Source organism: Clinocottus analis, unplaced genomic scaffold (genome assembly GCF_023055335.1).
Source record: "Clinocottus analis isolate CAN_PGR_092001 unplaced genomic scaffold, fCliAna1.0.p SCAF_11, whole genome shotgun sequence".
Lineage (NCBI taxonomy): Eukaryota > Metazoa > Chordata > Actinopteri > Perciformes > Cottidae > Clinocottus > Clinocottus analis.
In genome coordinates, this window is record NW_027175832.1 from 16,646,449 (window position 1) to 16,669,586 (window position 23,138).

The 23,138-nt window shown below is 42.6% G+C and overlaps 1 protein-coding gene across 1 annotated transcript in view; it reads left to right on the forward strand.

The window, feature by feature from the left end:
- Nucleotides 1-22,865, forward strand: part of egfra (epidermal growth factor receptor a (erythroblastic leukemia viral (v-erb-b) oncogene homolog, avian)) — a 39,246-nt gene extending 16,381 nt beyond the window's left edge. The window contains 27 exon segments of the mRNA XM_068605148.1: nt 2,163-2,314; nt 3,949-4,135; nt 4,243-4,374; nt 4,471-4,539; nt 4,691-4,809; nt 5,188-5,329; nt 6,241-6,357; nt 7,034-7,160; nt 7,289-7,362; nt 7,450-7,537; nt 7,668-7,867; nt 8,048-8,180; nt 8,632-8,722; nt 9,351-9,508; nt 10,315-10,353; nt 10,511-10,655; nt 10,912-11,034; nt 12,210-12,308; nt 13,510-13,695; nt 14,057-14,212; nt 15,724-15,799; nt 16,869-17,015; nt 17,189-17,286; nt 17,378-17,545; nt 19,680-19,727; nt 19,835-19,928; nt 20,823-22,865. Of these exon segments, the coding sequence (XP_068461249.1) occupies nt 2,163-2,314; nt 3,949-4,135; nt 4,243-4,374; nt 4,471-4,539; nt 4,691-4,809; nt 5,188-5,329; nt 6,241-6,357; nt 7,034-7,160; nt 7,289-7,362; nt 7,450-7,537; nt 7,668-7,867; nt 8,048-8,180; nt 8,632-8,722; nt 9,351-9,508; nt 10,315-10,353; nt 10,511-10,655; nt 10,912-11,034; nt 12,210-12,308; nt 13,510-13,695; nt 14,057-14,212; nt 15,724-15,799; nt 16,869-17,015; nt 17,189-17,286; nt 17,378-17,545; nt 19,680-19,727; nt 19,835-19,928; nt 20,823-21,166 (3,512 nt within the window). The 3' untranslated portion in view covers nt 21,167-22,865.
- Nucleotides 22,866-23,138: the final 273 nt, after the last annotated feature.

Consider the following 23,138-nt stretch of genomic DNA (forward strand, 5'->3'; position numbering starts at 1 on the left):
AAGCAGATTGCAGACCATGAGCTGTGTTTTTTAACACGTTCCATGAGTCAAAATTGAATCGGGTGTGAAGGGAAAAAAAAACCTTAAATCTTGTTCTGCCTATTCCGTTACACACAAGGAAGTCAGTTTCTACTTACAGACAGGTAAATTGTGAGTTGTGCAACCTTTTATGGCACATCTAACTGACACTGTATAGAGGGGTCGAATTATACGACGGCCTGTGTTGTTCGAAGAAAATAAAAGTCCAGGTAAATCTTTTCGTCATAACTGGCTACAACCTGACCTTGGTTCTTTCTCATGGGCCTGATGAGGAAGTCAGTTTATGGTCGCGTAATATCAGTTAATTTACTACCTGCACCCGGGGTTATCAACGAGTGAAGAGAGAACAATGTTGACTGTGGCTGTTCTGCTGCTTGCTTAAGCAATCAACTTTTCTTTCCTCGCGTGAACCTCTGGTGGAGGAAGATTTTTGACCCGGAAGTCGCCGGTCTCATGCAGCTTTTACTGCTCATTATAGATATGACCTGGACAAAACATTCCGACAGGAATCAGGCTGGAAGATATCATAGATGTCCTCTAAACGCCAACCCAACACACACTTACTAACCGTAATCAGCATCCCCATTAGCAAACTGTCAGTCAGAATGTCCAAGTCAGGTTGATTCATATTCACAGCTGCACACTCATGGATAACCTTTTTGTTTATTACAGTTTGGTGTCCCTGTCTACGTAATAATTAAGGGGGCTAATTACATCTCAAATGGCTAATTAATGCAGTCAGCTTGCCTCTGCTAGTCTGCCTCTGTTGCCACGGCGTTAGGCTGCTGGACTGCAAGGTTCATGTCAGGGGGATCCCTCAGGGACAAACTAATGAGGGGAAAGAAGAGAGAGCGCGGGAGACAGCTGTTAGAGCCTAATTCTCACTGATTCGGTGCTCCATTGATTTGCTGTTGATTTGTGTCAATTCAAAAACAACAAAGTGAGCAAAATGCGCAGCGGAAGTGGAAAAGTACAGCGACTTGTCTTCAGATGCTGGTTTCACTCAGCTGGGAGATGATGCTGTGTCTCTTCCTCTGAGATCATTTAAGTTTGACTATAAGGTACAGTGTCGTGAGGTGTGTTTTCAGAATTTGGAGCGCGTGCTTTGCCTTTCTTAGCAGTCAAGAGCAGACACGTTGTGGAATGTGACCCAAGAGACATTACAGCAGCACCACGAGTTATAATAAACAGGAAGAAGAATCTTTTGTTTTTCTCAACCTATTGCTCAAGTTAAGCCATAAGTACATACTTTATGATCAGTGAGTACTATTACTGTGTATGTGTGTGTGTGTGTGAGGGGTTACACAGTGTTAAACACAGGTGACTTTTTCTTCAATTCCAGTGAGAACCTGTCTGACCAGCTCAAGGGACTCCTGAACAGAGAAAGACGACCTGCTTTCTAGACACATATTCTTCCTTTTTAAAAACTCCATTACAGAGAAAGCCTCTTGTGTTGCACTTATCAGTAATACTGCCTTCCTTATCCAAATACTTTGTTGCATAAGCCCGGGCCGGCTGCATTATCAGCACACAATTGTAGATCTGTATATCTTTCTATCAATGCCTTGAGAAGGTGCACGATCAGCGTCTGATGTAAACCCTACGATGTTTTTCAGTTATGTCAAGAACTCGCCCCAACATCAGATGTGCCTAAACTCGGCTGGAGTTATTGAGAATATTATCTATTATGAGAGCCAGAGAGCTAAACTTCCCCCGTGAAACGTACTCACAAATTTCACGGAATCTGTGACACACCAAATCCTTTTTTCTCTCTGAAATGACACAATAGGCCTGGCGATGCTGGTCGCCGTGGTTGTTTTAACTAGCTCGCCCAGCAGTGGAAAGATTGAGGCCTCCGCCTGTGTCTACACAGACAGCTCACTTTGACTCATGAGCCAAAACTCACTTTGTCGCTGAGTTTTGATTCGGTCGTGTAGTTGCAACCCAGAACGGTTGTTCTCGCTTGAAAGTCGGCCAAGTTATGACTGTGCAGAGCCAATTCACAAACAGGGACACACACACACTAACACAGGCATCGTCATAAATTGAACCAGGCTGGTACAGCAGTAGATGTTTCTGACACAAATTCCCCATTTTTTTTCTTCTTCTCTCTTTTCCTGCAGTATGCCCAGGCATCACCAATCGTTTAAACCTCCTGGGTTCCAAAGATGACCACTACCTGAACATGGTGAAGACCTACAGCAACTGCACTGTGGTCCTGGAGAACCTGGAGGTCACCTACATGGAGGAGCACCGCGACCTTTCCTTCCTCGCGGTAAGGACTGCACTCATCATGGCAGTGGAGGATAAACGCATTGCCCAAATCTTCCGTCTTGATCTTGGTCATTCCTCATTTCAATGTCACGATGTATATCACAACAGAGCGTGTTTTTCTCGTAATTCAGTAAATGCTTGACACATGAAAAGTACTGAGTAGTTTCTAATTAAAATAAATGAGGGCAAAATCAACACAACAGTTTGTTAATCGTATAGAACTGAGTGGTCATGTAAATTGTGTCTTGAAGACAAAACTATAATCTTGAAATTATATATATATATCCTCAGAATATTACACGTTAGGACGTCTGAGAAATTTGAGTTAGACTGTGCTTGTTATTATTATGAATGTAGATGAAACAATCCATTAGTTTGATCTGGATTGGATTACAATGAAAGACGATAAATTATGATATTGAGTTTTTCACCCAGTCCTCGCTAAGCGTGCACATTACAGATAAGAGGTGTGTTCTATCATCTGCTGGTCTCATTCCAGTGTGATAGATGATCTGTGCTGGATCTTTGGAAGCTCTTCTTGTCCCTTTAGTACAGATGATTAAAATCAGTGGAGAGTGAGTCCGCAGTGACGGATGATTCAGTGTGTTTATGACGAGCTTTGCTTGAACACCAGCTGTAACGACAAGGTTGTGAACACTGGGCAGATGTGACGAGGGACCACACACACATACACTCGCAGGCAAGCTTGCATACACAAACACAGAAAAAAAAACATACAGTCAGCAGATATCTTGCAGTAGTTCCAGGTCCAGTGAAGAGACGGTATGGCGCCCTCAGTTTTTAAACTCCCACCCCCCCTCACTTTTTTATTCTCAGACTACACACATATTGCTCCAACCATCTCATTGGTGGAGATTGTTGGGGTTGTAACCTGAGAGGAAGACTTGCAGGGTCCGGTCAGGGTCTTAAAGTGGAAGTTACACTCTCTTGTTCATACAAAGTTAATACATTTGCTCTTATACTCTTAAAAGATACTAGAATTGAATACCAATTAGGGGTGAGAATCACCAGAGGTCCCACGATTCCATTTTCATCACGATACTGCGATGTATTCAATATTGCGATTTATTCCCATTTTTTCCACAGAAAAGTGTCTCCAAAGGAAAACTTTGTCAACATGTTGCAGCAAAAAGAAAAAGCTCAAAAAGCAATTGATTTTATTATTCCAGGACTAAAAGGTTTATAATTGATTTAATGAAAGATTGATACTTGGCTTCCGTGTATCAATACAATATCGCCGCGCAAAATATCGCAATACTATGCTGTATCAATTTTTTCCCTCACCCCTAATACCAATCCAAAGATTTGGATGTGGTCATTATCATGACCGTAAGTTTAAAAAAATCAACACCATCTTTCAATAAAACTGAATATGATTTAGGGCTATCACATTAATAATACAGTCATTTTCTTTTACCACCATGATCATGGACAGACAATTTCTGCACATTAAGGTTGATATAAATATAAATGGAGGAAATCGCATCCCTACAGGTTCAATTTTTATCTTATTCAATGAATTAACATATTCGTGTTTTGCTTGGAGAACCTCTGGCTTTGCACGTTAGCTACTTAAGTTCACAACAAGGCTTTCTCCTGCATTTTCTTCCACAGTCTATTGAAGAAGTGGGCGGCTATGTGCTGATCGCCCTCAACACAGCATCCAGGATTCCTCTGCAGAACCTGCGCATCATTCGAGGTCATTCGCTCTACGAGGGATTGTTTGGCCTCGCTGTGCTGAACAATTATGAGAAAGCTACAGGTCAGGTGACCAGTGAGCTTCTTCTGACCAACCTGACGGGTCAGTCCACTTCTACACGTCTTCAGTTCCCCTCTGCTCTGATGCGATAACGCTGTAAAATGAACTGTGTATTTTTCATCAAAGTCACGCGGTGGTTTTCTTTGCAGAGATTCTGAAAGGAGGAGTTAAGTTTGGGTCCAACCAGCCATGCAACGTGGAAACGATACAGTGGAATGATATTGTCAACATCGACAACAAACCCACAATGGTGCTCCCATTGCCCGTCAGCCATTCACGTTGTAAGTGAAACATTTCACAGCAGATGTTCGCACAGGAATCCATGATGTGAGGTTCAGGAATTTAAATGGTTTCTTTCTTGTGGTCTGATTCTACAGGTAGAAAATGTGACTCAAGCTGCTTCAATGGTTCGTGCTGGGCACCTGGTCCCGCAAACTGTCAGATCTGTGAGTTGTTATTCTGTTATTAAATTCTATAATGCGGGGGGGGGAGGGGAGGTTGTACACGCAAAATGAACAGCCTAAAAATAAATAGGGAAAAAGAACACTTGCTCCAGGTCATTCCACTGACATTGTCCTGCTCTTTTTTTTTCCCCAGTAACAAAGCTGAACTGTGCACAGCAGTGCTCTAAGAGATGCAAAGGGCCTTCACCCAGCGACTGCTGTAATGAGCATTGTGCTGCAGGCTGCACAGGGCCGCGGCCCACCGACTGTCTGGTGAGACGAAGACACCTTCACATGTTGGGCAAGAGTAAAGATAGGATACAGGAGCCGGGGAGGAGACGAGCTTTAACAACAAAACGCTCTGAGAGCTACATACTTCTGCGGTCAATCTGGATTCCACGAAAACAAAGCTGTCACTCAGCAGCACCTGTTTTTATAATCAGAAGTTTTGCCATTGGTTTCAGTCCCAATGACAGATATAACTGCTGGTTAAATATTTCATTTGGCAGTGCCTCGAGTAACGGCGTCTGCTCTCGCTCTCTGTGCAGCGCTGAGGGTTTAAGCCAAGACTGGAGAGGAATGCAGTGTTATCATAAGAGCGGGGCTCTGTTATGGTCCCAGTGCACTGGATGACTGTTGTTTGTGCTGCAGGCCTGTCGGGACTTCCAGGACGACGGGGTGTGTAAAGACTCCTGCCCGGGCCTCATGCGCTACGACCCCAACCTGCACCAGCTGGTAGCCAACCCACATGGAAAGTACAACTACGGGGCCACCTGCGTCAAGACCTGCCCTTGTAAGGACGAATAAACACTTTTATTCATTGTATTTTTTATTTTTTTTTGTGGTAAATCTTTTTATCTTCCTCGACTCCAATATATTGATGAAGCCCTGTCGCCTAAAAATGACATTCCCATACAACAAAACTGCATTATGAATTACATTTGAAGGGAACATATTATGTCGTGGATTACTACGTTTGCTTTTGAAGTATCGCAAATAACTTTCAAATTTGTTTGCGGAAGTACGCATAAGGAAAAGTCAGAGTGGATGGGTCAGAAACCGCAGGACATTCACCCAGGATACTACTGTTTGTGTCCCGTGTGAACAAAGTACTTTTGTTCCCTCTTTCTTACTCAGTCCAAAGTTTTGTTTGTGAACCATTTGTTTCTGTGCCATTCTTCCAGAAGAAACTATGCCTCCCTCAAAACGTACTGGGTGTGCAGTTTAGCTGTATGTGGGAGACAGGGCTGATTTATAGCATGTGCTGTAGCTGACGGATGAATAAAGTAAAACCAGTGGCCAAAATAAAATACATCATGCATGAATATGATCTTTTCCACATTGTGATATCCTGAACAAGTGCCCAGGTTGTCCTTCAGGCTTGTTACATATTCAGTGGTTAAAGTTTGTCTAAGTTTAATTATAAACTGTAGAAAAACAGAAAGAAAATGATTGAGTTTCAGGCCGTGTTAATGCAACAACTGTTCCTCATCTGTTTAACTCACACAGTGTGTCCCAGTATTTCTCACCCAAATTGCATTCTCTAAGGCCTGCATCATTACATTGTACCTAAAGTCACACTATGGAATAACTCACACAGGTTATTAATGCTCAAAGGCACATTTAGATTGGTTTGATGTCATTCGAGCTGCAAATGTTGAATATTACATGCTAATGAAGAAATGAACGTTGAAATCGTTTCAGACAACTACGTGGTGACTGATCAAGGAGCGTGTGTGCGGACGTGCAGCGTTAACACGTTCGAGGTGGACGAGGGAGGAATCACGAAGTGCGCCAAGTGTGACGGGCTGTGCCCAAAAGGTACGGGGGAGATATTTCTGACTCATACACTGTGTAGTGTGCAGTGGTGAGTGCATTCACGTACTGTGCTTTATTACAATTCCTACTTTTTGGGAAAAATGATTACACATGTACTTAGGACAGACGAGAACATTGATCCCACTCTCAAGTCTGTCCGTTAATTATGAAGTTGGCTGTTACAGCCGGTAAGCTTAGCACAGAACAAAATGTTTCATTTTTACACTTTTTGGATGAATTAAAAAGACAAAATAAGCAGTGTAAACTAATCATCTTTGGAGGTGGATTTTTGTTCCATTTAGAGAGAGACAGGTTACCTGTTTTCCACTGGTCTTGCACTTTCAATGCAAATTGTATCATCAAATATTATAAAATAATCCATGTATTATTATGTACAATTGTTATAATGCTACTTTCATGTTAATTTACCAGTAATACAGTAATAAGCCAATTTTATTGTACAAAATACAGGAATATACCACTTTAAGGGAACACATTTCTGGCATAATCAATGCTTGCTGATAATAATATGAAGTAAAGAGTCTAAATTTTACGACTACTAAAGAACTGCAACACATTTTCCCTTCAATAAATCACCTCGCTCAGTTTGATTTAGCTTTATAACACAAGTAGAGTGGTCAAGAGCTTTAAAACACAATCTCTGCTGCTTTGTTTGCAGTGTGTAATGGACTTGGGATGGGGAACCTGACTCACACCTTGTCCATCAATGCCAGCAACATTGACTCCTTCAAAAACTGCACAAAAATCAATGGCAACATTGCGATCCTCCACACATCGATTCATGGGTAAGTCAAGGACCTTAACAGCGTTACAGCCTCCATGCCCGTCTGTGTACATCCTCTACACCCACTGCAGTAGCTCACCGGGCACCTTTACCAATGGCAAAAAACATGTGCATTGTTTTTATTTGTAGGGATCCGTATACCAAAACACCGAAGTTGGAGCCTGCGCAGCTTGATGTGTTTAAGACAGTGAAGGAAATTACTGGTACGAGTGCTTCAGACATGACTAATGCGTGACACACTAAATGCACACTAAAGAGTTACACAACTAATAATTAATTTGTTGCTTCAGGATACTTGTTGATTCAAACGTGGCCCGAGAATATGACCTCACTCAGTCCTTTTGAGAATCTGGAGATCATTCGAGGACGAATTAAACGGTAAAGACCTCCGAAGGTTCACAACCACTGGATCACAAGCAATGAGTTTGCTTTTCCAAAGCCTGTCGTAAAAAACCTCTCCTTTTTTTCCTCCTCTTCTCTTCCTGTTCCACCATTTTGTCTCTGGTAGGGGCAGCCGCAGTGTTATGATGTCTCAAATCGACATCACTTACTTGGGCCTTCGCTCCCTGAAAGAAATCAGCGATGGAGACGTCGTCCTCATTAAGAACCGAAACCTGTGCTACACGGACATAACCCACTGGAAGGGGCTTTTCAAATCAGAGAGACAAACTGCCACCATCGAGGAAAATGCTGACGCCGCCACGTGTGGTAAATAAAAAATTGTTTTCCCACAAACAATTCAGCCAGATCCCTTTTTTGGTCGTCGTTGTTTGGTTTGGTAACTTCTGATGACGCGACGCACAAGCCACATTTAACAACGGAAATCTGTAAAACGGGATAATTATGCGGGAAAGATCCCTTCTTGAGATGAATATGTTTCGTTTTCAGCCCGGTTGAACAACACGTGCGACAGGAAGTGTTCCACAGACAGCTGCTGGGGCCCCGGCCCAGACATGTGTTTCTCCTGCCGGGACCACAGCCGGGATGGGAGCTGTGTTGACTCCTGCAACATCCTGGAGGGGTAAGGGAGGAATCTGTCTTTGAATGCCTTTTTTTTTTTAAAGTTTTGAAATGCAGTGTTCCCTATTTAATACAAACAAACAGTCTGAACACCGGCTCCGTGCACTCTCCGGTTAACTCCTTCAAAGTCTATTTTCATAACACGAGCTTTGCAGACTAGACATGAGACACTGGGGATTTGTTATCGAATCCATTGAAAGAACAAGAACGAGTCCAAGGTATTTTGAAGTTAAACCTCCAGCAGATATATAAGACAAACATTGTCGCTGAAATGGCACATTCACTCACATCTGTTTATCTTTGCAGATTTCTGTCAAACATTGAATCTCGACGTGCTTACAAGTTAACTTGTGCCCTCGAAAAGGGGATCAAGGATTTCGCTTCACGTGGAGCTGTTTGAAATGAGGCGAGCCGCCGGCGACAGTCTGACGGCTTTCTTGTTGTTTTTGCAGAGAGCCTCGGGAGACCGTCGTGAATAAAACCTGCGTGGACTGTCACCCCGAGTGTCGACGCGTGAATGGGACCGCAACCTGCAACGCACCTGTACGTGTGTCACACCAAACTATTGTTGCAGCTCAAAATGAAGGGGGGGAAAAAAAAGACTGCGGATGTTTTTTATGAATCTAAAATGTCTCCACTGTATTTCACGTTTTTGTTGAACAAAAGAGCACCACAAATGAACAATTACGTCGCATGACATCTGTTGCTGTGTCAGCGCTTCCCATTTCTCCATCAACATCAGCCTTATTAGACCGTAATGCATGTAGCCACAAGGCATGTTGTGTTTGGGATAAGGGGGTGTGGCTGTTTGATCTACTTGGTCTACTTTTAATTTGCTCATAATCTCGTCTCCGACTGAAAACAACATGTCCCGGCTCCTTTTTGGAGCTGGTTTAAGAGCTGTAACTTTTAATATGCTATTGTTACTGACAAGAGAATTAGACGGTGTGAAAGAAAGTATTACATTGCAAAAAGTCTCCCAGTGAACAGAGATGGACTGGCCAAAAGTAAACCACATGACACTTCTGGGTGGGTTTTTTATTGCCAAACATTTACATCTTCATGAGAACGATGGACACCGCTTGCTTTATTACTATTAGACAGCCGTGTGCATAATATTTATTACGGCTCTCAAGAGACTTGTAAATAGAGTTTTGTCTTATTCTTTCAGGGTTCTGGAAACTGTACCAAGTGTGCCAACTTCCAAGATGGCCTGTTCTGTGTGACTCGATGTCCCCAAGGCGTGCCAGGGGAGGACGACATGCTGGTGTGGAAATACGCAGATGCGATGAAAGTGTGCAAGCTGTGCCACAAAAACTGCACTCAAGGGTAAAAGCATTGTTCAGCTGAGACCTGAGAACTGGCACTGTGTTGCGCTGTGGTGCAAACATTTGTCTGTCGTAATGTTGATGCGGTTACTTAATCTACGCCAGAAGGGTCAGCAGAGAGAGAGAGAGAGAGAGAGTGAGAGAGAGTGGGAGAGATAATGATATTAGACAATTTATGAAGAATGTGAGTCTAAGATTAAACTAATATACAATAGATTTTATTTTGATGATAAATAAAGTGTGCTATTGGTTTATATTGATTCCAATCGTCAGCGATAGAGGTCTGCACACACAAAGGAACTGAGAGAGGAAAAAGCAGATTTAATGTTCACGTTGATGGACTATCAACATCTGTGGTGGTGGCTGGTTGGATACTGATGGTTACTGTGGTTCAGGGATACCAGAACATCCTTTAAACGCTCCTTGGCGGGGGGGGCTTTTGTAACCGTGTTGTACAACTTCTAAGACGTAAAATATGCTGAAGTATTTCCACAACTCGTTATTTTCATTAGACTGCATGGCACAAAACAGAGCCCCGTGGGCCGCACTGATTGATGCATTCACAGTAAAACTGGGATCCGTTTGCTGGAAAGAATCATCTTCTCGTTGTTTTTTGCACTCGCACGTTGAAATGGTATAGGAAACATGGAAGCGTAGCAACAGTTGTAGACTTTCTGATGGAAACTGATTGCAAAGCCTTTTCCCCCGATGACTCGTTTTGAGAAAATTTGACTTGTGTTGAAATGCAGTGTAAAATCAAAGTGACGGTACGGTGACATCAGATTCTCTGCATTGACTCCTCCACAGGTGCATGGGTCCTGGTCTCAGAGGCTGCCAGAGTAAAAGGTGAGTAAACACAGCAACACTAATGACTGAAGCTAAAGTACACGCTGACTTTGGCCTAAATCTGACATTCTAATCTCATCTCTCCTTGTTTATCAAATCCGTGAATGTGCTCTGTTTTGGAGCCGCGTTCTTAATTTAGCTCCCGCCTGTCTTCCAGCCACTCTGGCCTTTCCATGATTTCGGCTGGTGTAGTCGGCGGGCTGCTGGCGGTTTTCATCGCCGGCCTGTCTGTGTTTGTGTTGCTCCGCCGACGGCAAATCAAGAGGAAGAGAACCACGCGCAGACTTCTCCAAGAGAGAGAGGTAGGATCAGGAGAACATCCCGATGTCAGTCGGTCGATGATCATTTACAGAGACGCAAGCCTGCTTTATGCAGAGATAGTTGTTTTTTTATTGACTGCCATTGCTTGAAAGGGAGAGTGCAGGCGTGAATTTCATATTATGTATCGAGTGTTTCACTTTTTTTTATGCTTTCTTTAGAATATTGTTGCCTATTCCAAATAATCCCCGGAGCTGTTTGCACGACCGTACGTAGAAATAATCAGTGCTTCTTTTTCAGTTGGTCGAACCTCTGACTCCGAGTGGAGAGGCACCGAACCAGGCTCTGCTGCGCGTTCTCAAGGAACCCGAATTTAAGAAAATCAAAGTGCTGGGATCAGGAGCTTTTGGGACAGTTTACAAGGTAGTAACAAGCTTCAGGTTTGTGTCTCGAAACAATTTGCCGTCAAAAAATCCCGCTCCAGTGCTGAGCTTTATTGAAGCTGGAGCTCAGGAGTCCTCCATGTGCCAAGTTTACACAACCGACACCCGGCTGTTTTTTCGCTCTTCTACATCTGCTGTCAATTTTTCAATTAAAAGACACAGTTTTAACTTGTCGGGTCACGCATGAGTGACTCCACTCTCACTTTCGGTGCAGCGTGTGGAGTTGCGTTAATCTCGCTGTGTGGATATGTTGTTACACAGTACGCTGAGGGGACTATCGCTCAAAAGGAGACAAAAGGCTGATCTCTGCAAAGTTAGGCCTTTATTTTAGGGCTTGCTTTACTTCCAGAGAGAGAATGTAATTCAATGCCATCTTCTCACTTCACACTCAACAAAAACAAGTGTGCTTTTGAATTGATATCTTTCTGAGGACCAACATCAGTGTCAGACCTTGAGTATTAGGACACTATCAAAAAGTAAAGACATTCTTTAAATGGCCTATTTGAGGATGACGGCTCTGTTATAGGATTGTGGTTGGAATTAAATGTAAAATTAATGATTAAGGCAAAGTTTAGTCAAGTCAGTGGTGAAGGAAGTACTGACATCTATAGTTAGCATGAAAAAGACTCCATTACAAGTAAAAGCCGTACATTCATTATTATGAAGTATCCATCATATTGTCGTAAATTATATATTTTGATTACTAATGCATGAAGGTATAATCATAATTTTAATATTGCAGCTAGTTGAGATGGAGATAAGTCGACTGCTTTATTTACAGTAGAGTAGTTGAATCTATGACAATTTGTCATAGATTTGAACTGCTCATATGTTTTGTATGTAAAACACAGCAATCAACCACCTGAAGTGGAGTGAGAAGTATGATATTGCAATGTACTATGGACGTAGCATAAATGGATTTGCAAGTACAATTGTACTCAAGCCTAGTACTTGTGTAAATGTACTTTGTTATTTTGTACCACTGGGTTTAGGAGGAGGTGGAGGGGGCACGCGTCCTCACAAATATAGGAGAGTTCAAAGTGTTGCAGTTGAAATTGTCCTGTGCATTTTTTTGCATGTGTGCACTCGCGTTCACTTGACGTTCCAGGTGTAATTAAAGCATTTACAATAATGTCAACGCTTGTGTCCATACAGGGCCTGTGGGTTCCAGAGGGAGAGGACGTGAAGATCCCGGTGGCCATCAAGGTTTTGAGAGAGGCCACATCACCAAAAGCAAACAAAGAGATCTTGGACGTATGTTTCACGATTTCTGTGGTGCCTTTTCACTGTGAAACTGAGTCAGAAGTAGAAAAGGCCATTCATTTAACGTGGTTTTTCCCAGACCACTTCAGGAAAGTGTGTGCTACTTGTGGGAAATCACATGAAAGTTAAAAACTCCTTCCACATTATCACAATATTTTGATTGGATTAAAAGTCAACCAAGCGCAAGGTGTTGCGCAACGTGAGTGACAATTATTGCTTCCCATGTGTGTCAATGCAACAGTAGTGCATCCTGTAATTTATAGCACATGCAAAGTTATTTTAAAACTAATGACTACTTATTTGCCTTGTAAAAAGGAACGGGTCATGTTTCTACATGGTGACCCTCTTACAGGGCTGTAGAAAATGGAGGCCTGTGTGTGGGTGCTGGTTTGTAATCCAAGGCTGAGGTGTTCTGGAAAGGAATGCGGTCCCGCAGCCGCACTGAGAACGCTGCCTGCTCAAAATGCATTATGCAAACGGCTGAATGTGCGTTTTCGATCTTGCGCTTTTGTGGGTGCGTTGCTCAGTCACTGCACATCTGGAGCTTGTGGTTGGACGTTCACATCCTCTGAAGTTCATGACTTCAGGGCAGAGGGCTTGTTTTTAACTGTGCTTTGAAGCCTCTTCCTCGTCAGACTCAAAATTACAGAGCTCCTAACAATCAAATTGTTCTTTAGTCAAAAATGATGATGCATTAATTGTCATGTTGAAAATAATTGGGGTACAATTAATGTACTCACGGAAGGAAATCTACTTAATATAGCTCAGTTTGAAGTACCTTCTGCACGGATCTCCTTGCATGAAACCTGTTTTCATCCTCTGGTTTTCTCTGGTTTTCTTTTCCTTTCATTTGCTTTTCTGTAATGACGACTGAGTTTCCACTCATCTGATCCACATTAAATATGCTTGGCTGGGCATGACTGCTGCTAAGAAACGTATCACCAAACACCAGATATTCCACAAATGTCATGTTTCTTACGCTATCAGTTTCCAAGATAAATGTAGACTTTCTACTCATCTTGCTTCAGTGGAAGACAAAATGTGTTTTTCCCTCAAACAGGCAATTTCATTTTTTTGCAAGGTTTTTTTCATCTATCAACGTGAATGCCAATTGTCTCTTTTTGTCCATCCACTAGAAAAGGTTTTTTTTGCCGTCGTTTGTGTCACCTCTTCTTCTTTTTTTACCCTGCAGGAGGCTTATGTGATGGCCAGCGTTGAACACCCTCACGTGTGTCGCCTGCTCGGCATCTGCCTAACCTCCACTGTGCAGCTCATCACGCAGCTGATGCCTTACGGCTGCCTGCTGGACTACGTCAAAGAGAACAAGGACAATATCGGCTCCCAGTATCTGCTCAACTGGTGTGTGCAGATAGCCAAGGTACGAGAGAAAACCTGTGAAGACATTCAAGTTATGTTATGGTCTATTCAGCAGCTGCTGAGCTTCACTTGCTACAACAGCACAAGCCTTGATGGGTGTTTTAGTCATTTGGGGCAGAATGATAAAACCAAAAGGAACTGAGTATTTCTGCAGAGCAAGTCAAGTTATTTAGTTTTGCCACTGTGAAATACTGTGGAATGATATGACTTATTAGCGGATTATGACTAGTCCATCTCAAAAGCACTTGTACATCTTTGATCATGTCTGATCAAGTTATGTTTCCGTGCCATATCAGACAGCCTGTTAGAAAGAGCTCTGCACTTATGTAACGCCGTGTACTTCATTGTTTGTTTGATAAAAGGGAATGAACTACCTGGAGGAGCGGCACTTAGTGCACCGGGACTTGGCAGCGAGGAACGTCCTGGTGAAGACTCCTCCACATGTCAAGATCACCGACTTCGGTCTGGCCAAGCTCCTCAACGCGGATGAGAAGGAGTACCATGCAGATGGCGGAAAGGTTGGTTGGAGATTCAAGTTGGAACTGTCACATGAAAAATTATACACGTTCTACAAATCAGTTGAAAAGGGGGGAAAAGATCTGCCCTTTTTTATTTTGTAGTCATCATTTTGTCCATCAAATAGGCCTAAGAACAATAACCTTTATGCTTTTATAGCCTGTTACGAGTGTTGTCTTTGTAAAACAAATTACTTCCTGTGGAAAGACAGTATTTTTGCATTTCTAGTTTTGCTCTGGATTTTATCTGTGTTAGTGAATTTTAATAGTTCTGTCAGAAAGAAGAGGAATAACCAATCAGATAAGTTCCTTCTCTTATCAGTGTTTCTTTGAGAAACTGAAAGCAGTATTTTTCTCACAGGAAAATGGGTAGTGCTCGTGTTTACTTGTAATTACAGCCTGACCTCGGCACTTCTTTCTGTAGTACCCGATGATGTCATATTTTTCCCATGATATGATAATCCGCCCCAAATGTGCAATCTTTTGTTTAAGTCTAAAATCCAGTAATATAGAATACCTTCTCTTTATTGCTGTATTTCCTGATAATGTAACTTTATTACATCTGAGGGTTTTTTTTCTCACCCAGACTGATGATGTCATAATTTTGACTCACAATGTAATGCAATGTTGAGTTTCTGTCCAGAGATTGTATTGCTTGTCCCCGCCGGACGGGCAGATGTCCATTACTTTGAAATTCATCTGGACAAAGCAGAACTGAACCTAAAAAAAAAAAAAAATAGACACCTGCTCCTGATCAGACTTCTTTTATTTTAATTTAAGACTTCTTTTAGTTTTAATTTGATGCAATTCTAAACTCAAACCTGTTGTTGATTGAACATTAAAGGACAGTTTTCCAGACAGGCTCGAGATATCCATTTAGCATGAAGCTTTTTGAGGTGAAAACTGTCCCAAAAACCGTGTTGACATTTTTGTTTGACAACATTGTTGGTCTTGTAGGCGAGATAATTGCAATTCTGCACCACTAGGTGACAGTAAAGTTACATTATATACTGTTTACGTGTTAACGACAGGAATGGATTGAACAAAGTACGACACCACCTTGAATGAAGTAGATACATTTGACAATAACAACATACAAACATTACAGACACTGCTGTTGAGAGTCCACTGACAAGTGTACTGTCGAGGCCGCTGTCTCAACACGTGTGTACACCTTCTCTTCATCCCCCTTCAAATAATACCCTGCAAACACAGACGTCTACATTTTTGGCCACAAAAAGATCCGATGGGGCGCAGGCTTATTGTCCAGATATACTGAAAATCTTTACCTTTTATTTAGTTTGTCATATTACATATAATTATATGTTTTAAATACATGAAATAGGTCGTATGCATTCAACCCATCCTTCGCAGGAGCAGTAGGCTGCTGAAAAGGGCACATTATGGTGTTCAATCTTTCCCATGTTAAGTGGAAATGTACAGGTTTATTGCATTTTTTGCAAGTTTCTACAATATTTGGATATTATTACGTTACAATTTTGTTTGTTCCGCAGGTACCAATTAAATGGATGGCTCTTGAATCGATCCTGAACAGAACATACACGCACCAGAGTGACGTCTGGAGCTACGGTAAGTCCAGTGCTTTTGGTTGTGAATACAATGCTCGACCTTTAACCAAGAGCCCTGCTTTTGACGCAGACTGAGCTAAACTCTTGTGTAACTTCAGATATGTAAAACAGATGTTTCTGTACTGCCGGGTTTTGGTGACAGTCCCACTGGAGACACGTTTATTCGTTGCCAAATAAAGTGTTTCAACAGCACTTGATTCAAAGAGAGGAGAGGCCTTCTTGTATTTTATGCCTCTGCGCCTCCACAGCCGTGGCCAAAGGCGTTAGGTTTCCATGTCGACTGTCTGTCCGTCCGTTGGCATAAACAAGGATGAACTCACTAGATTGTGAAGGTCAAAGGTCACTGTGACGGCACAAAACAAAAATGTCTGGCGATAACTCAAGAAGTTATATGGTAATTCCAACAATTTCACACAATTGTCCAATAGCATGAAACGATAAAGTGACGACATTTTGGACAGACATGGACGTAAACTGCAACATGACAGGTCGGTGGAGCAATGCAAACCACGCGGGACTAACATCTTAAACCTCTTAAAACACAAAATGAGAAGGGAAAACTTCTTGCTACCATCTGCAGTTTTTTAGGACACGTTCATCACACGCTTAACTAAACACCGGCAGTCTCAGATGGACGGTATCGCGTCAGAAGAGGTCGCTGCCACAGCCCACATAAACCGTTCCGCCGGCACCAGGAGCACACACATGCACAGATGCAATCATACACAGCACAGCTTTATTGTGTGGGCCAGCTCCAAATGTTCTTTTCCCAAGCGTTTTGATCTTGCCTTCCGCTCAATATGGCAGAAGCATCAGCCAGACCCTGGCAGAAGTGACAGGCTTCTTTTCCTCCCTTTTCCCTTCTTCAGTTCCTCCAACAGAGAGATGCATCCTGCCAACTCCCACTCCTGCAGGCTGAGCCAATTTGTCAACATAGCTATTTTGATACTGTGTGATATTCGGGAAGCCTACTTCCTGTCACTCTCATTTCCTCTCGTTTTATTGGGAGCAAAACAAAGTGAATGACAGCTGAACAGACTGACTGATAGCGACTGTCCTCCTTTCCGTAGGCGTCACCGTTTGGGAGCTGATGACATTCGGGACCAAACCGTATGACGGGATTCCTGCCAGTGATATAGCCGGGGTCCTGGAGAAAGGGGAGAGACTGCCTCAACCGCCGATCTGTACCATCGATGTCTACATGATCATGGTGAAATGTAAGCTCGGTGGGCCGTGGTGGAAAGCCTCTGCTTTTCCAGAGTGTATTCATATGATAATTTCCCTCTGAATCCGCTGCTGCAGCTAATTCATAATCATCCCCCCCCACAGACGTTTAAGTCTCATTTTATCTCCTTGTCTCATGATGATATCCGCTGATGTGTTCGTACAGGTTGGATGATTGATGCAGATAGCCGACCTCGTTTCCGGGAACTAATAGCCGAGTTTACAAAAATGGCTCGGGATCCTTCTCGATATCTGGTCATTCAGGTGGGATTTTTACCACATATATCTCATCGGTCTTGAAACTTAACCGATTAGACGCAGCCAGATGACCAGGTAGGTTGTGTTTCTATTGCAGGGCGATGACCGCATGCACCTGCCGAGTCCCACGGACACTAAATTGTACCGCAGCCTGATCAGCGGGGAAGGCATGGAGGACGCTGTGGATGCGGACGAGTACCTGGTGCCACAACATGGCTTCTTCAGCAGCCGGAGCACCTCCCACACCCCACTGCTTCACTCCACCGTAAGCTGCTGCACAGAAAAACACACACATGAAAGGTGTTGGATGGAGCGCGCCTGTGCGTCTGCCTCTCGGTCTCAGGCGACATGTTCATACTGCAGCTCCGGTTTTGGCAAAAGCAGAGAAAATGAAGAAAAAATAAAATAAATTGAAATGTGATTTAAGCAATACCACTGCTGATATCTCAAAAGACTATTTAAAGGGAGAATCGTTTGAACTTTGTGGTCTGGCATTATAAATAGAAAATGAATGCTATAATTTAACATTTCTAACTTTCTAAAAAAAAGCCAGTACTTCCACTGACTCATTGTTTATGAATGTTCCAGGCAAGAAGTGCATTTTTTTTTTCTTTGGTCATGAAATTACTGACAATCATGCACTGACCAAAATCATTAACCCAACTGGCCTCTTGAGTCACTCACTGTGAAGACTGATCACTGTCTGTGTGTGTGTGTGTGTGTGTGTAGAACCTCCACGTGGTAGTGTAGCTTTACTGAAAGTACATCCTAAAGTACCTCACACTACAACAAACCTTCAACTACACAAACAAGTTAAGTTAGAGAAAACCGCAGCGTGAGACAGCGAGGCCCATTTATGAATTATACACCATGTATACCCCATACGGATGGAACAACACTGGTCAGTTGTATTTAAACTATCAACAGCTGTTCAGCCACATTAACTTATCATTTCTTAAATATTAGAATATCGTCACATATATATATAGGATGAAGTTTATAATAGTTTTAACGGTGAATCTGTTCATGTAATGAGACACAGATTCCCTCTAGAAAGAATGCGGACTCCCTTACAATTACCTTCTGTATCCAAACGGTGAAATAGGAATACCAGCTGCTTTGGAGGAAGGGAGCAATTTCCCAGAAAGAGCAGTATTAATTGATTAATAAATAGCACCAGCAGAGCACACTTAACCAAAATGCATTCAACTGTTTGACGATTGAGTTGTGCTATTTGAGTCATTTTTCACCTTGTTGAATGCAATTACCTTTCACAAGAAGCAGCACAACGCTGACGGCGAAACTGAATCCAGATGATCGATCAGCGAGGAGAGTTAAACTCATAGCCCACGACTTGAATCTGAGGGGCCACTCGTATACCTGGCCCCGAGCCCCGCTGAACCCGGCTGTCCTCATTCTGTTTAACTGTCACCAGTGGGACTATTTCTCCGCTTCCTGACCTCTACCCACTCGTCCTCATCATCTTCCCCTCTCCCACGTTTCCTCCCAGGTGCCCTTTGATTGATGAGTGCTGAACAAGGAGAACTGTTCTCCTCCAGGTTCAGTGGAGGCCATGCGTAGGTCTGGCTCTTGTACCTGGGAACGTTGCCGGCCCCTGACAGCCCGGTTAGACCGTGCAAGCTTCAAAGTGTGATTACCTTTGCAGAAAACTTTAAAAAAAAATCTCCGTCCAATAAAAGCGCAGCAGAGCCTGCTTTTTTTTAATATCACTGTTGGGGCATGGCCCACTATGAGTCCAGATATATATATATATATTTTTTTTACAGATGGTCGCTCCTTCAGCGTGTTTAATTTCCTTTTGGTGTTGAAAGTAATTGCATTGCCACAGCTGTCACTCTGTCCTCTTTATTCGCTCGGTTTCCATGGTTTTAACACCGTTCACAGTACTTTGACTCGAGAATTTGACAGACACAACAAAGCTTGTCAGATTGCCTCAATGAATATGAATCTTCTCGTTTATTTCGATCCTCATCAGCTTGTGCTGAGATGACAGCTCTGATTTCTCGTGGACCATAAAAGCACATTACTATCACTCTTCAAAGGGAACTTATTGTCTCTTTAGAGGCGGTGAAATGAACCACTGAGAGCGAAAGAAACGCACTTTAATAAAAACCATGAACACAAGAAGGAAGTAAGAATCAAATACGATGAAAATGAACAATAACAAAAATAAAGTATGTGCCTAAATACATTGTGCCCCGCAGAACATCTTTGTGTTGCACTAAAACTACCTGTTTGGTTACATTTTAAACCCCTATAACCTTAATGTCTGCTTCATAGATAACCAAGGAATATGGAAATGTCTTATGGATCTATGAAACACAATTTCCTGTGCTGCATTCAGACAATTACTGATGTTTATATGATCTATTTTGCAGAGCCTGAACAGTAGCATTGGAACGTGCCAGGGCAGAAATGGCTTATTGGTAAGAATCCTTGAAAATGCTCTTAAATAAAAACGACTTATCTTTGTGGTAAACTATCTGTGTTCTGTACCAAAGCCCTGAAAAACAACCTCCGCCCTCTGTTGCAGAATGGATTCCCGAGCAGAGATGGAAGCATGGTACTCCGATACATTCCTGACCCCACAGACAAACTTTTGGACGAGGCCTTCCTGCCGTCTCCAGGCAAGTTTCCTGCTACTTCAAAACCCCTCCGTGGCTGCACGTTTTCATGTTATTCAAGTAAATGTCAGGAGAGCTCCCCCTTTGTCCCCGTTTCATTCGGTGAGGAAGAGGGACATCTAGTGCACAAGAAGCACATTGCTGCCTGCCACAGCTGAAGAACATATGCCACTTCCTCTTTGTTCCAGTGGTTTTATGGGAGCATTAGCGCCGACATCTCTAGTCTTGGAGTCCTGCAGTGGACTTTAAAAAGAAAAGTGACATCATTAGGGCTGTGCTCAGGACCATAAGAACATCAATGTACCATCAGTGTAATAACCACAGTAGCACCATTTTCTTTTTTATGTTTTCTAATTTATCATTGTCCTTTTCAGAGCAGCAGGATGTAATTGTTTGATTTTAATCCATTGGAAAATGTAACTGGTAGATGCATAGCTTTTTGACTGCAAATAAGTTCCTTGAATGCACCATTGTGGAAGGTATTTCAAAACAGATACTCCTGACAATTGCCACTTGACGTTGATACAACTTTGATGTAAAAAGTAAATTGAATGAAAGGCACGTAACTGGCTGCTTGTCTGAGCTCCAGAAACACTGGATTCTACTTTTCCCGTCATGTGTCTTCTTTCAAGCTTCATGCCCAGAGTTTGTAACACGTCATATATTCTTTAATTGTTATGACAGACTATAAAGTGCAATAGTAAACTGACCTATACGTAGTAATAGTAAACTGGCCCTTTAACTCCGAATAGTGGCTGCCTGGAAAGTCGCAAGCCAATCTGCAGACTGAAAATGATCAGCAGCGTACTGGTGTAATGGTTTGCAGTTAATGGGCTGAAGCGTGCCACCATTAGGTTCTGTCTCGTGCCCTTGCTAACGTCAGTGCCTCTCTTACAGACTACATGAACCAGAACGGAGTTTCAGATGTGATGAATCCCATCTACCAGCACCCGGGTGCGCCTCGCACCGTCCTTCCCACCATCTCTTCCGACGACACAGAGAGCGAGTACCTGAACTGCTTCAAAAACGGCGGCAACGAGCCCGAGTACCTCAACGAGATCACGGCCCCCGCCATCCTCCCCCTCACCTCCAACGGCACAGTGCACAGCATTCAGAAATACCAGCCCCAGAATAGCATAGACAACCCCGATTACCAACAGGATTTCACGCCCACCTTCAAGAGCCACGCCAACGGACACATCCCGGCGGCTGAAAACGCAGAGTACCTGGGCCCGGACTGAGGACTTAGTGGATATAAACAATACATAAGACACTGTTTCCTGTTCCATTAATAAGGGGCATTGATGTATCAGCTGAGAAGGCTTAGCTAAGTGGTACCATCAATTATTATCCATGTCTTATGGAGTCGAGTGACCCTTTGTGCAAGCTTTCCGTGTTGTTTGCATGCAGGCATAGCTGTAACACAAGACCCCCTCTCGTTCCTAAGACTTTTTTTTTCTCCCCACCAACCTACAAAGGACGTTTTCTCAATCAAAGCTGGACGGAAGATGACTCAGTTGAGCTGAGAGTTGCTGGATCGGCTGTGCTCTGTCCGTACGTCGTAAGCGCCATTAGGAAGTGAAACATCCCCCTCTAAAGGTTGCATGTGATGTTGTACGTCATCCCAATGTGCTTCAAAAAAAAAAAGGACGTGAACGCCTCTTTTAAGAAAAGATTTAACTGCCTCCATTTTTAGGAGGCAGAAGGTCGATGCTGCCAAAAAAAAGAAACTGGCGGCTCAAGCCAAATCCCAACCGAAGGTGCTTGTGTTGTCAAGTCACAAGTTAGATACACAATCAGTCGACAGTATTGAAATGTTGGAATTTAAAGGTTCGACAGCACGCAGCAGTGCATGCGGGTGAGTCAAGAAGATATAAGGGAGTTTTTAAAGAGCAAAATGCTGGCTCGGCTGTTGGGGTCCTTCAGAGGCCCGACGACGCTCATCCTGAAGGTTGAGAGAACGAGGAGAATGTTGCAATGTGCAGAGTGTAAAGTCGGTTTAAATGGGAATACTGGAGAATTGTATTGTTTAGATATGTTACTTTTATGCTCCAAGACAGTTCTGTATGTACTACAAACTGGCTGCTTTATCTCTTCGACACAATAGTTTCCTGAGTCCCCTGATGTGTGATATCACACTTACTATGTGATTGTGGTCATGTTCACACTGGGTGGTTTTGCGGTTGAAAACCTGCAGCACTCCTGTAGCATGAAGCGTATTTGTGTCGACCCACAAAGTTAGCTTCTCACTGCAGCACATTGGTTTGTGCACCCAGGAAGTAGTTTCTGGTCCTTTTGCTGATTATATCCCACCGTTAGCATTATTAGCATCGATTTTATTTTTTGTTGACTTGCAGCTTAAAGTTTCTACTCGCGCAACATAACAGATTTAATGTTTATTTTTTCACTTGTTAGAAAAATTCTGGTCGAACTGTCTTTGGTCATTTGAGTAACTTGTTTGAACTTTTAGATTAGAAGTAGTGTTTCCTTATAAACATGAGTTGTTTTACAGGCTCACGCCAGAAACAAAGAATGTTTCTGATGTTTGTGGTCTCATCTATCTATATTAATAGCTCGAGACTTTTCTTTGTTGTTTTTTTTACAAAAATGTAGACAGTTGTTTCACACAGGGTGTTGACAACATACAGCATCTATGAACTTTCTCCTAGCTTTAAAGTCTTGTAGTCTTGCAAGACCATTAAACTTTGCAAATATTATTCCTAGTTTTAAAGGAATATACTATTGTAGCAACCTGAAAGCCTACTTTTGCAGATTTTACACAGGTACATGTACAGAAAACAGCGAATATGCTGTAATATACCCTAAAATAGTCACCTATAATTTATACTCCGTACACAGTTTTGTCACATCATACGTGAATATGCACTTATTCCTAAATTGTGATTATTTCATTCAAAAGTGAACTTGAATAAATCTTTTTTTTTTATTTCTATGGCTAGACGGTGCTTGTTTTCTTTTTCCTCCACAGCTTTAACAAGTGAAGAGCGAGAGACAGGAAGGACTGGGAGCCCATTGATTCATTTATCTACTCAGTCGTTTTATCTCGATGCCTGCAGAATTTCAAGTACGCTTTGATGAAATGTATTGAGCGGATAATCAGCTGAAGGGGAGCGGCGTCCACTCTGTCAGTGTGAGCACCAATGGTTTGACTTGAAACCACCGCTGACGAGATAAAAGAAGCTTGATTGAGCA